We start from the raw sequence: 12,845 nt of genomic DNA on the forward strand, positions 1-12,845 counted from the left end.
ATTCAGAGTGCACTGGAAGTCAGGCAGCTGACTCCCAGTGGATTTTTCTATAGAGTTGTTAGCTCTATATACTTTTTTCTTGGGGGGGGGCACATTTTTTTTTGTGGAATCCACATCTTAAAGAGAGAGAGAGAGAGAATGCCTTCTTCTGTTTTAAAGCTTGTCCTCCTAAAATGTCTCAATTTTAATCAAGGCAAGGCAGGGTCGATCAATGGGGGGGGGGGATAGCTGTCAAAAGGGAGGTTTAGCAGGCCCGGGGGGGGGGGGGGGGGGGAGGGAGGTGTTAACCCCTTATCCCCTAGATCCACCACTGCAAAGTAAAACCAAAAAAAAGGCTCTGCTGTTAATAACTAACAAAGATTCAAGGGTGTGAGTGACCACTGATAAAAATAGCTGAAAACAGCTTAAAAAGGTGTAAAAAAGCTGAACTTTGGAAATCTCCCATACTTTTCTACACAGCAAGTGAGGGAAAAAGCTGGAAAAAAAATCTGAAATCCAACACCAAAAAAAGCTGAAATCAGCTTTAAAGCTTTAAAGAGATTTCACACCCCTGAAAGATATTCTAAAGAATATTCTTCAAGTTTATGCAAATTCAAACTTCTTTCAATGTACTGAACCACAGAAAAATCTAAAAAATAATTTACATCAGAAGTGGAAAAGCTGACCAATTCCCATACTTATTAAAAGTTTTTTTTTTTGTCAAAGAGGATTCCCAATTTTTCTGAATTCCTTTTTTTTTCAACACATACCCCCCCCCCCCTAAAAGTAACCTCTCCCCAAAAAAATGAAATTGTGTGCACCCTTCTGAATGATTATGATGGATCAAGATGATTCACATGACAACATCCTAAATGCAGCCCGTTTTCCTAAATTTAGGGGAGAAACATGTTGTGGAGGTGGATTGATAAGACAGCAATGAAAGTCAAGGACAAACATTGGCACAAGGGAACCATCGTGTCTCAATGATTCATGACAAGATCTGTCTTGAAGGAAGGAGGATTAGTATTAAACTGGCTGGGAATTGAAGATTAAAGTCGGAAACAGGAAAGAGCATGAAACTTATACATAGATGATGTCATCCAATAACAAGGGGTCAAGTTCAAGGAGCTACTACATGTACGTGTAAGCACAGAAATGTACTAAGCACGGAAAATGTTTGCTTAACCTAAACAAATAACTGGTCTAAATGTCACCTGATGTACGTATCATCACCGACATCACAAACTGAGACTTGTGCACAAGTGGGTGTCAGTTCGTGAAAACCACGTAATCAACCATTTGTTGTGTTTGTGTGGATTTGTATATGGGAGTTTGTTTCTGCATTCTAGGGGATGTTGAGCAATAGAGGACAATAGAGTCCCCAATTCCTGAGAGGTTCCCTATTTGGATCCGTGTACAGACATATGGGAGGTCTTCTTAAAAAGTTAGTAGTACAAACAAAAGAGGGACAATAGGGGGTCCCCGATTGCAGGCAAAAACACACTTGTGTGTGTGCATGTATGCACAATAGTATTTTCGTAGGACCCTGAATTATTCGTAGGCCCTCAAATTATTCGTAGGCCCTATAGGCACAGTGCCGACTGTGCCTATTGGATAATCTAGCCCTGGATGGCGCCTGAAGCTATCGCAAAGATGTTTTGTATTTTTGCAGATTCAGAATTAGTTGTGCATTCTTCACGCCAAATGAGCATGAACTAGTACATTCACATGGTATGTCCCTCCACTGGCGGCTCTCGAAAGTAGTCACGTGCAGGGTTGTAGCCGAGTACTTTCCGAGAACTTTGTTTATTACCAAGTATTGAGCTGTTTCTTGCAAACAACGCAAGAGAAACATTGACAGTAGACAGCAAAATGAAGTCATTGTTAGAGAACAAATTAATTTGAGACTTTGGTTACATAAAACCTTTTTTTAATTAACCTTTTGGGTCAGAAGTACCCAAAAAGTACTTGAAAAGTACTCGGTGAGTACTTTCTGAGTATTTTGTCTTAAAAGCTGAGTTCGTACAAGATTCTGATTGTCTAAAGTGTTTAATTTCTTTTGGTGGGGATTTACTGTTCAGTGTCTGCTTTATGCAGCTTTCTCCATACCAAACTATCATAAGCTCTGGTAGCTAAGCTGGTACTCGGAAAGTACTTGACTACAACTCTGGTCACATGACCACCATCTACTGTTCACGCACGGAGTCTATATCCTAATCAGGGCGAAAAAATCACATACAGTTCGTGTAAATGTCTGTCTACTTACACATGCCCCACTTCATGGGCCATGGTGAATGCAGCACTTAGTCCGTTATCTTGCACTATGGAACAGCTACGGAATGGATCGCACATTGTACCCAGCTCAGCCAAACCTGCAAAGAAAGTCAATCAAAACAGAAAACTATCAGACAAAATAACTCGTGAAGAGAGTTCACTGATAGAGCTTGAGTTCCCCAGAAGTTGTCTTTTGTTTGAGTGATAATGGTACTACCCAAGTGTTTGACTTATATACAAGCAACCGAGTTGTTGTTTTGCTTCACCATATCTCTGTTCAGCATCGTCAAGTTCATGAAAATGTCCTCCACATTGAGATGGCATATTCTAGGTTTTGTTCCGTTTGGGCTGGGGGCCATTATGGGCTCCAATATAAGGGGATGTCAGTTTAAACCCATGTGGTTGTAGATATGTGTTCTTGACTACTGGGGGAGGGGCAATAACACGGTGCAGTGGGGCGGGGGGGGGGGGGGGGGGCGGTACCATGTACCTTGTAGATGGGGGAGGGGGGGTGGTTTGAATGTCTTCTCACTCCCTACAGAACTAGAGACTAATCTCCAAACAAGTGTTAATGCCAAGTGTTCAATTTACAATGGTTTATAGGAATCGACCCCTGAATCATTTGAATACAAAACTCTCTCAGTCACAAGTGAGATCAAAATCAGATTGCGAACTATGCCTCTTGGATACTGTTTCTATCCCGATTTGTTTCCTCGAAGATCAGATAATGGATCTTTTGTTTAAAATGCCATGGCCCATTACCACCTCTTACTCTACCAAACTGCTCGGTTTGACTTCTAGGTGGTTGACCCCGCTAATCTTTTACCACACAGAAGTATCCAGCCTCTAACCTCTAAAATTATCAGCAAGAAATCCATACATCACACTCGGTCCCCAACCACAAATTTTTTCAAACCACTCCAGCCAAAATCCAGGTCACAATAACCATGAAAACAATACATCTCCATAGAGGTCCTAGATTTGAGCAAAGACAGATCTTGTTCCCCGGTTGAAACAAGACAGATCCAGTTGAGGCCAGTTTTGACAGGTTCAGGACCACAGATTTCACTGTGGCCCAACAGCAGCCTGCCTTGTTTGATCACAGCTTGAGTGTGTTGTGGTGTAAATTTTAGCCAAACATTGTGACCAACATTTTTGTTTAAGGAGGAAACTCCCCAGGGCTTAGTATACAACCCCACTGGGACGGCAAGAGCCATTTTAAATTTTATTAACACTCTTTTTTGATCCCACATCAACCTTGAGCCTAATTGAGGTGGGCTGGCTTATGTATGTACATATGACCCTGGGACGGAGTAAGGGCCCATTACACATTTCTGATGTGTATTACAAGTATAAACTGGACTTGAGACAAACAGGTTTTTGAGAACCAAAATGGGTTGAGAAATGGACTTATCCCTTTGCAGGCCAAGTTAAGGTTCATATGCCAGACCACCTTAATATGAAGGTCACTGTGTCAAATGGTCATAAAGGGAAACAGATGAAAATGTCAGGATTTCAGGATGAAGAAAAGGGTACTTATATTATGAGAGCACGCAAACAAAGAATCAAAAGATATTGGGGTGATTTTTTTTTTCAGGAGACTTTACAGGCCAAGTAAAAAATAAAACAATGTTTTCGTCCCCGCCAGCTTATTTTTTTGGCCACCAGCCTCCTTCCAAACCCCCCTTTTTTTAACCATACATTTGCAATATATTTTGTATTTTTATGTGTTTCCAGATAAATTGTACCTACATGTATGCGAGTTCAAAATCTGGTAAAAGAAAGGGGAAGCAGCTCCCTTGGACACAAACATATCAGCAAATTAAAAGAGTCAAGAAAATTGGAAGAATCCATCTTTGAAAATCTCCCATCTTAAAGAATACAAGGGCCAGCCTCCTCCCTTTTTTTGAAAAAAGCCTAGAAGAGAAACTCTACTTTTTTAAATTTGGCATTAGAGTGTTCTACCCCACAATAGCCTGTTCAGATTTGTGAATACATGTACTGTATGTTAAGATGGTGTGAGTCAATTATTTCTTCCAATGTCCATAATGAACTTCTAAAAACTAGTGTCCTCAAATTATTAGAATAATGGTGTAATTCATGGAAACATAATTTTCAGCTAGATTGGGGCTAGAACAGGAGTGGTGGAATGGACAGGCAGTTGTTAACTATAACTTCACTCCCAATCCACTGTCACTACTTCACTACTAAAAACGTGTTTTCCGAAAATATTAAAAAAAAAAAAAAAACCAAAAAAGAATTATTCTTGTCTCATTCTAAAGAAAAATGTTTCAAGAGCACGAGAAAAGAACCTAATTCTATACTGATTTTTAGCAGTGAATCCCGAGGATAAAATTGAAATGAAGATTTCAAAGCATTTTTTTAAAACTTGCATGAAGCAAAATTTAATTCAATCATTTCAAGGATATCATTGAAGTTTTAGTTTTCTGGTCTCTGGATAGCCCTAACAGTCCTGAATCCTCCAATTTCAAAATGATTTTGCACACCCCCTTGGGAGTTAAGGTTAAACCACGAAACAATCAACAAACTACAGGTAATGTCGAAGGTTAAGTCTTACCTAGAGTGTCACAATCAAAGGCAGACCTGCAAATGTCCTCCCTGCAACAAAAAAAAGCAAAAACAAAACCAAGTAGTTATTATCACCCACCCGATGACATGACCAATTTGAAGAAAATAAGGCCCCAAAGGCAAGTTTATTTTCCAGAAGACCAACTTGGAAGCAGGGTTTCTGTTCTATCCACAGGGCATTGTTTTGACATTGACTGCGGTTCTAATTGGAAGATAATTGCTAGGACAGGTTGTGTATGTAAGGCAGCAGGCCTGCCGTAGGCTGTGGATAAAACAACACCGATTAAGGGTTTGGTTAGAATTGAGACTGATGAAGCAGCAGCTGTGATAGCCACATGGACATGGGTGTGTCATGACAAGAGAAATAAGTTGAATGACAGAAAGGCATTGTTAGGAAATGAAGCTAGGACTTGCTTTATTCCAAAGATAAAATGGGGGTACGAATCCAGGGTGGGGGTGGGATTACATATCAGGCATGAAAAGAATTGCATATTATTTTGTCAAATTCATCATGCCTTCCTTGAAAAAGTTTATGAATTTTCTTTCACCTCGTACGGCCTTTTCGCACTAATGTCTCCCCTACCCGAGTTGAAATTAACACAAGTCAACTGTAAGGTCATGTCTGGAGGGTTGTTTTCATTTCAAGGTGTCTGGATAATTGGTTCTAATTGCTTCATTGTCTCCTCCCTCAGGGTAACGAACGAACGGCTGAAGAGGGTGGCAAGGTCAGTACGGGAACCTCAGCACTGACACTGCAGAGGAAGCAACTCTCTCAGGTTGCAGACTACTGGCTAGGCCGAAAACTGCCTGTGCCAACCAAATCACCATTTGAATGCCCTCAGTTTTTTTCTTTTAACCCTAACGAGTAACGTGCCTGAATCCATCAAAATCCACACCCCTGCTTCGGGGGATTTCGGCAGGTTCAGGATACCTAAATATTACACAAACTGGGGGATTTTGATGGATTTAGGATTGTAAGCCTGGCGGAACTGCAGGATTTTGATGGATTCAGGAAACTTCTATATTGAGCTGTTGGGGGACTTTGGCGGATTCAGGATCTCAACAGATTTACTTCCCCCTAACTGGTGGATTCTGATGGACTCACTGGCCACCACAACATGCATGACAAAATTGATGGATTTTGGTGGATTCAGGATACTTTCTAGTAAAAGAGCCCAAGGGGTTAGGGTTAATAGGGAGTTTTGTACTCCCCCCCCCCCCCCCCCCCCACTTAAAAGTTGCAGTGAGTACAGGTCCCGGCTCTGAACTAGACTTTTAGCTCATATTTCGCAGAAAACGTGGATGACAGTGGACCTAAAAGTTGCTCTATTTTGAAATGGAAGGAGAGATAATTTCTCAAAATGGCAACAGGCTTCAGGGCTATGACAGGTATATCCAATGACGTCACAGACAGTTGGGGAAGGAAAAAGGGTTCATGGTGCTTCATGCCAGGCCACTAATATCAAAGGTCATGAGACTGGAACTCTTTCAAGTACAATCCAAATTCACAAGGGGAGCCGTGAAGGTTTTCCAAGGGTCCTTCAAACACAAAGCTATCAGGAGATGACAGCATGTCTGTAAACCTATGAACTCTGGTTTGGAAAGTTACCTTGGATTATAACAAATTAAGTAAACAACAACCAAGTTTCTTCAGGTTTAGTGCCAAACTAGGAGGCACTAAATTAAAATATGACACCTTTTTGTTTAGAGTTTCACTTCGAAAACTGTTAGAACAAAATTGGTTCAACATAACTTTGGAGGCAAATCTTTATCAATGCAACTTGTACAATGTACTTGTTATTAATTTTCACGAACTTGTCTACCTACAAATACGGTTTGAAACCATTTAACAGAAAAGCCTGCTTTTTAAAAAGTTACCTTTTTGTTACATTTATACCACACAAGGTTTCACGTTAAAGGTCTCACGTTTTTGTAAACTTTGTTGAAAACACAAACTTAACGTTGCTCTACCCGTGCTCTTTAGAAATTTTACTTTTAATGACTATAATTGTCAATTTGTATATTAATTAAATAGAAAAACTCTTTTTCTTGTTAGTCATTTTCAACTCTCCGAGAGAAATGTGCTTTTATTTTTGGTTATTGTGTGCCCACACAAAACGATACACGTGAATTATTGTTGTGCCTCAAATAATTTGAAATGCTTCAAGTAATTATTCGATTACTAAACATGGGTGCTTTTTTGTATTCAATCTCGCATTTCAAAGTGAAACAATACTGGATTGCTAAAAAAAACATCAATTTAAAAACAAATCTCTTTCTGTAAAACCACTGCAACCACTAAATGCAATGATAACATCTTGACCAAGAATGTGAAGGAAAAAAATGCCAGTGTTTCTCCCTGGGACTCCAGATGAAACTAGTATTCCCAAGGTAGTCATTCACACAATTATTATCATATGTATGTATTTAGCTGACGAACCCTGGGGTTTCTTACAGGGACCTCGTAAATTTCTCCTATCTTGTGGGAAGGAACCTCAGAACAGAGTAAACATACTTTGCAGTAGCACAAATTCACCAGTGGTGAAACTGTAAATCACAAATCCTTTCTTTTTATTTCTTCTCATAGTTCTGTGAGATTTCTGACAATGTGTCTTTTACATCTCCAGACGTTGTTTACATTATACACAGATGTGTAATGCCTAAAATAAACCTGTGTGTTAAGAAGAAGATGGGGTGAACTTTGTGCATCGTTAAACTGCCGGATGAGAAATGTTTGGTGTAGTATAACTCTTAGGGTTGTGGGATGGAAGGAGCAAAATATCCCCAACGGATAAGAAGAATGCATTGACAGGTGCATGTACTTGAACAGTGCTTCCTCAAACTCAAAGAAACTGCATTATTTAGTGTACAGTTTCATAGCAATGTTGTACTGTAGTCAAGTCTACTGCAAGATCTCGCAAGTTCTCACAAATCCACCAAGTTCTCATGTGTCCTTACAAGTTGATCACAAGTCAAGTTGTACTTGGGCCGGGGTGGTGATTGGGCTTGTGATTGCGCTTGTGATTGGGATTGTGATTGGGCTTGCGATTGGGCTTGTGATTGGACTTATGATCGACTTGTGATTGGACTTGTGATTGACTTGTGATTGGGCTTGTGATTGGGCTTGTGATTGGGCTTGCGATTGGGCTTGCGATTGGGCTTGTGATTGAACTTGTGATTGGTCTTGTGATCGACCTTGTGATTGACTTGTGATTGACTTGTGACCGACCTTGTGATTAGACGCATGATTGGATTTGAGGTTGACTTGTGATTGGACTTATGATTGGGCTTATGATTGGCCTTGGGATTGACTTGTGATTGGGCTTGTGGTTGACTTGTGGTTGACTTGTGATCGACTTTGTGATCGACTTGTGGTTGAATTGTGACGACCTTGTGATTAGAAGCGTGATTGGATTAGAGGTTGTCTTGTGATTGGACTTATGATTGGCCTTGTGATTGACTTGTGATTGGACTTGTGACAGACTTGTAATGGGACTTGCAATGACAACGACTACAGTTTCAGACAGGTGCTAAGCATGGAAATGTGCTCATCCCAAAATTGGCTTGCTGAGCAAAATCGGTTGTCATCCCAACTGTGTATGACTTAACATTGCATTGGCTTGATTCCCTAAGTTTTCTTAGCAAGTAAAGCTGCTAAGAAATTTATATTCTGCTAAACAGCTCCACTAATTCATTGTTAAATTGAGCCCATGCCCAGGGCCCCATTTTATGACACTGCTAAGCAATCTATTTAACAGTGACCAGGCTAAGCAGTAAGCAAGGTGAAAACCATGCAAACCTCAATGAAGATAAAACTTGCTCAAACTAGTGATGGAACAATAGAAATCTTCACGCTAACATGTTTGTAACGTTTAACATCTTCAGGATGTGAAACATTGCTTAAAGCAATGTACCACTTTTAGTACGTTTTTTTTTTGCTTACTGTTTAACAAACTTTTCTGCTTAATGTTAAGGACCCAGATTCTTTTGAGGTAAAGATTTTCAAACAGAGTTTCTTAAGATCCGCCCGATTGCCTCAAAAAGCCAGTGTTGCCACTGATCTGTTAACACTCATGGCTCAGAGTTGTAAACCTTGAGCTGAGACCAGCCCACCACATAACATTTATCTAGCACCTTGTCAGGATACTACACTTGGGATAAATGGAAATATTTGGAGAATGAAGAGGGCGGATAATCACTGATGATAATCATTTATAATCATGTCTTAAATGAAACAGGTTTTCCAAAACACTATATTTCCTAGCAAAAGTACCCCCTCAACAGTTGTATAAGAGGCTAAAACTCTTAAATGCCATAGTTGCCAGCTCCGGGCATTCGGAGGGGCCAAAGTACCGGCTAGGGGGGCACACCACAATACCAAAAAAAAATTTAAAAAAAAAAAAAATTATATCTTATTTTAACGCTTATTTTTTTGCTGATGGATGGCCAGTTGCTGGGGGGGGGGGGTAGAATTGTGTCCCCCTCCCCCTAGGGACGGGCCTGCTGATGCTTATGTAAAGACACTACAGGTTTTTGTTTGGCTTCTACATTTAGAGTAAAGTCAGTATAAAGTCAGTGGCTTTTGCCCTGTATGCAGGTGAATCTGCATAGAAGCTCCCATTACTGTTCATGCATGAACAGGGACCAACCAAAGCAGTATTTTGTGGGAAGCCATTCCTTGCAAATGCTGTTCCCGTAAAAAGTATTCAACCCACTTTTCTGCTATAGCATTTTAACCTAGTCCACTTGAAAAAAAAATATATTTCAGGACTGTCATACTTTTTTTTACTAAAAAGTTAGGGATAGTTTTGAAAACAGTCTGAAGAAATCTGAAAAAAAAACTCATAAAAACTGAAGAAATTCGCAAAATGGAACTAACATGTATACATGAATATCAGCCAATCTCTGTTATAAAAACCCTAATTTGGTAAACTTTCCCTGACAAAAAACATCTTATTGACTCTCCTGACCACAGCTTCGTGAGGATTTTTATTTTTACACTCTCCCTGGCAGTGTGCAGCCCCTGCCTTTAAATCAAACCTGGACAGCGAAGTGATTCCCAGGTTGCTCTGAAAGTCAATGTGAATGAACTCCTTAAGTGGGTCATTGCTACCCTAGAGAAACCATTTCTGTAAGCAAACTTCCCTTTGTATATGACCTGACTCGACAGTGTGGGTGCTTCAAAAGGGGTTTTTGTTTCAAATGCCTCTATTGGGATTGTTCCATAGACATAAATATTTCCACTATGGGATTAAGAAAAATGCAATTTAGGCCTTATTTTGAAGGCAAAAACTGAGCAATACTATGTTACTGTCAAGCGCAGACTAAAGTCACTAAACAGTTTTGACCCAAAACTAAGATGTCTCTCATCTATAATATTCCTCCAGGATATTACATCGAGGATTTCAAATGATCACTTATTCTTTTCATTTGTAAGAAACCTCTCCACACACATACAACATTCAAATGGAATGCAAAAAGATGTACCATAATGCAATTATGGTGTATGATTCACGTGCAACAGTATGTGGTTCAGAAACTGATAGGATCAGGGTGATAGTGTTCTTGGGCAAGACACTTTACTGTAATTAACTCTCTCAACCCAGAGTATACCTGGGTGAATAGAGCCCTGATCACAAACTATTGCATAAAACAGATCTCAAAGTCTAAAGAGGGGATATAACTATGAAGTGCTTTGAAACAAACTGATAATATTAAGAAAATGAGAGTTTTGTAGTCTTTTGTAGTAAGACTGTTTCTAAGAACCTTCCACAATTTTAAGAACTCATCAAGAGAGAGTTTATGTCAAAATTCCACTTTCTTCACAAGTGATCTGTAACTGTGAACCTCAACCAACGAAGTGGGTCATTCTGTTTCCACGGTGATGATTACATGGTTTCGGTCAGTTACTTGGCCTGAGGCTGCCCTCCCTCCCGTGGTGTGACACACCAGACCCGATATTGACCTTTTCTTTCCAGGACATTAATTTCTTGCTTTGAACCGCAAGGTACCGCAAAGGTGTATTTGGAGAAAGCAAAATATTTAGACAATATTTTCTAAAACCAACATGATTACAGGGACTTTTTTTTTGAATATCAAGAAACGCTATTCTACAGTCTACAAATGTAGCATAAAATATGGTGACAGGCAGAATTTAAACCTGCTCAAAAACCGGAGAAAAATTAATATTCATACTATCCACAAATCTTACCATGCAGACAATTAACTTTGTAATACTAGTGAACCTCAACTGATGACATTATGATACCCCAAACTCAATTACGTAATGTCCTGTCCTACTATTAGTTCTTAGGTGGGTAATTTTCTTCACGGACACATTCACAAAATGACACTTGCAAAAAAATTGTTCTTCTACTGTATCCTGAACATTCCTGGTATAAGTCTGGGATTTAGTTTCCTTTGGGGACAAGATTTTAACATTTTAGAGTGAAAGAACAGTTTATACAATGTTGCTGAGGGAAAATCTTCTCCTTCATCGGTCTACCTGTTTGACTTCTCATCAACATAGCTGCTGAGCAGGCTTTTGATGAAAAACTACTTTGAAGTAGAACTAGAAGCAGTAAAAGTAAAAAGTCATCAAGTCTGGGGCTGACCCTCAAGTCAACTGGTGAACTCGGTGACCTCAGCGATGTGTCTACATCCAGCGATCTGAGGGGAATCAGTCAGCGGACTGTCGCTCTGCGTCAAGTCACATTCAGTTGAGTCTTAAAGGAACACTTTTGACCAAAATCCATCTTTTGGGACTCCAAAACATGTTTCAAATTTTGATAGTTGGTAAAATCATTAAACTGCAGAATATACACATGCAAACAACTACATGTACTGTAAAAATGTACAGTTTTCTTGTGATTATTGGGTCCTGGAATTTTTGGGGGTACACAATTTTGGTCCTCGAAACTCAAAGCCGTTAGAGTGTTAGTTTTCATTCAGGTTAGAAATGTTTTTTTATTGAAAACATTGATTCCAACACAAGTGCTTTCAATATTTTGGAACCAGATTCCCCACAGCGAATCATCACTTGCTTTAAATAGTTCTTGTCTCATGGAATCCTTTGGCTCATGCATAATTTGATGGTCTTTTTCGCTGTTTGAAATACATATTCATAACAGGCAAGGCAAAACATAGCTGCTGCATCAGATGTACACAAACAGGGTATTTAGACATTTCCTCCGTAAAATAAAGACACTATTTGGATTTCTTGTGAACAAGTTAGGCTGAATAAAAAAAACAACATGTTTCTCGTCCGGGTTTTCGAAAAAAAAAGGAGGAAGCGGGGCTTTTTATTTTTTATTTGTTTCAAGATGGCCGCCATTTAAAAATTTCCTGTAATTGTTGGTGTTTCCACTGTTCAAAGACACTTTTAAAATGAAAGATAAGTTGGACAAGAGAACTGAACATATTTACAGTGTCATTTAGACTTGTATTGGTCTACAATTTATTTTCCGATGAATTTGTGGACTTTTTTGGTGTTTTTTTCACTGCATTTTTCAAAAATAAAAAATAATTAAAAAAATCCAGGCGGCCTCCAAAAAGGAAGCGGGCGGGGACGAGAAACATGTTTTTTTTTTTTACTTCGCCTTATTTGAAATATGGTTAGTAAGCAATCAAAAGGACTGAAGTTGGACAATTCTTGAGGAATGTGTACCTTTAGCATTTACTAATCCTACATCTTTATCTATGAACCAATGAAACAACCAAGGGAAAAGCCAGGAAGAGATGTGAATGGCTGTAGTAAATGATACGGACACTCCTTCTGTCGAAAACCAACTACCCTGGACCCGTTCTGCCAATCTGGCTTTCTAGCTTACACATGAAATATGAATCACGACAGTGCTTATCTGCGAGGGTGATCTTTCGGAGGGCATGTAGTTCAAGGGTTGATGTGTTCGGTCAATTGGTTTAATTGGTCGGGAATTACTCACCAAAAGGATAAAATGACAAACATGGGCCTGGAGAAACAGCCCCTCTGATGGATAAAACAT

General features: G+C 39.5%; 1 protein-coding gene across 1 annotated transcript in view; it reads right to left on the reverse strand.

The window, feature by feature from the left end:
* LOC119731535 (A disintegrin and metalloproteinase with thrombospondin motifs 9-like) overlaps positions 1–12,845 on the reverse strand; it is a 131,318-nt gene that overhangs the window by 100,370 nt on the left and 18,103 nt on the right. Inside the window, exons 5-6 of the mRNA XM_038204708.1 lie at positions 4,832–4,872; positions 2,246–2,351 (exon numbers count right to left, since the gene is read on the reverse strand). Coding sequence (XP_038060636.1) covers positions 2,246–2,351; positions 4,832–4,872 — 147 coding nt within the window. The remainder of the gene's footprint in view (positions 1–2,245; positions 2,352–4,831; positions 4,873–12,845) is intronic.

The sequence above is a fragment of the Patiria miniata genome, unplaced genomic scaffold (assembly GCF_015706575.1).
Source record: "Patiria miniata isolate m_02_andy unplaced genomic scaffold, ASM1570657v1 HiC_scaffold_24, whole genome shotgun sequence".
Classification (NCBI taxonomy): Eukaryota; Metazoa; Echinodermata; class Asteroidea; order Valvatida; family Asterinidae; genus Patiria; species Patiria miniata.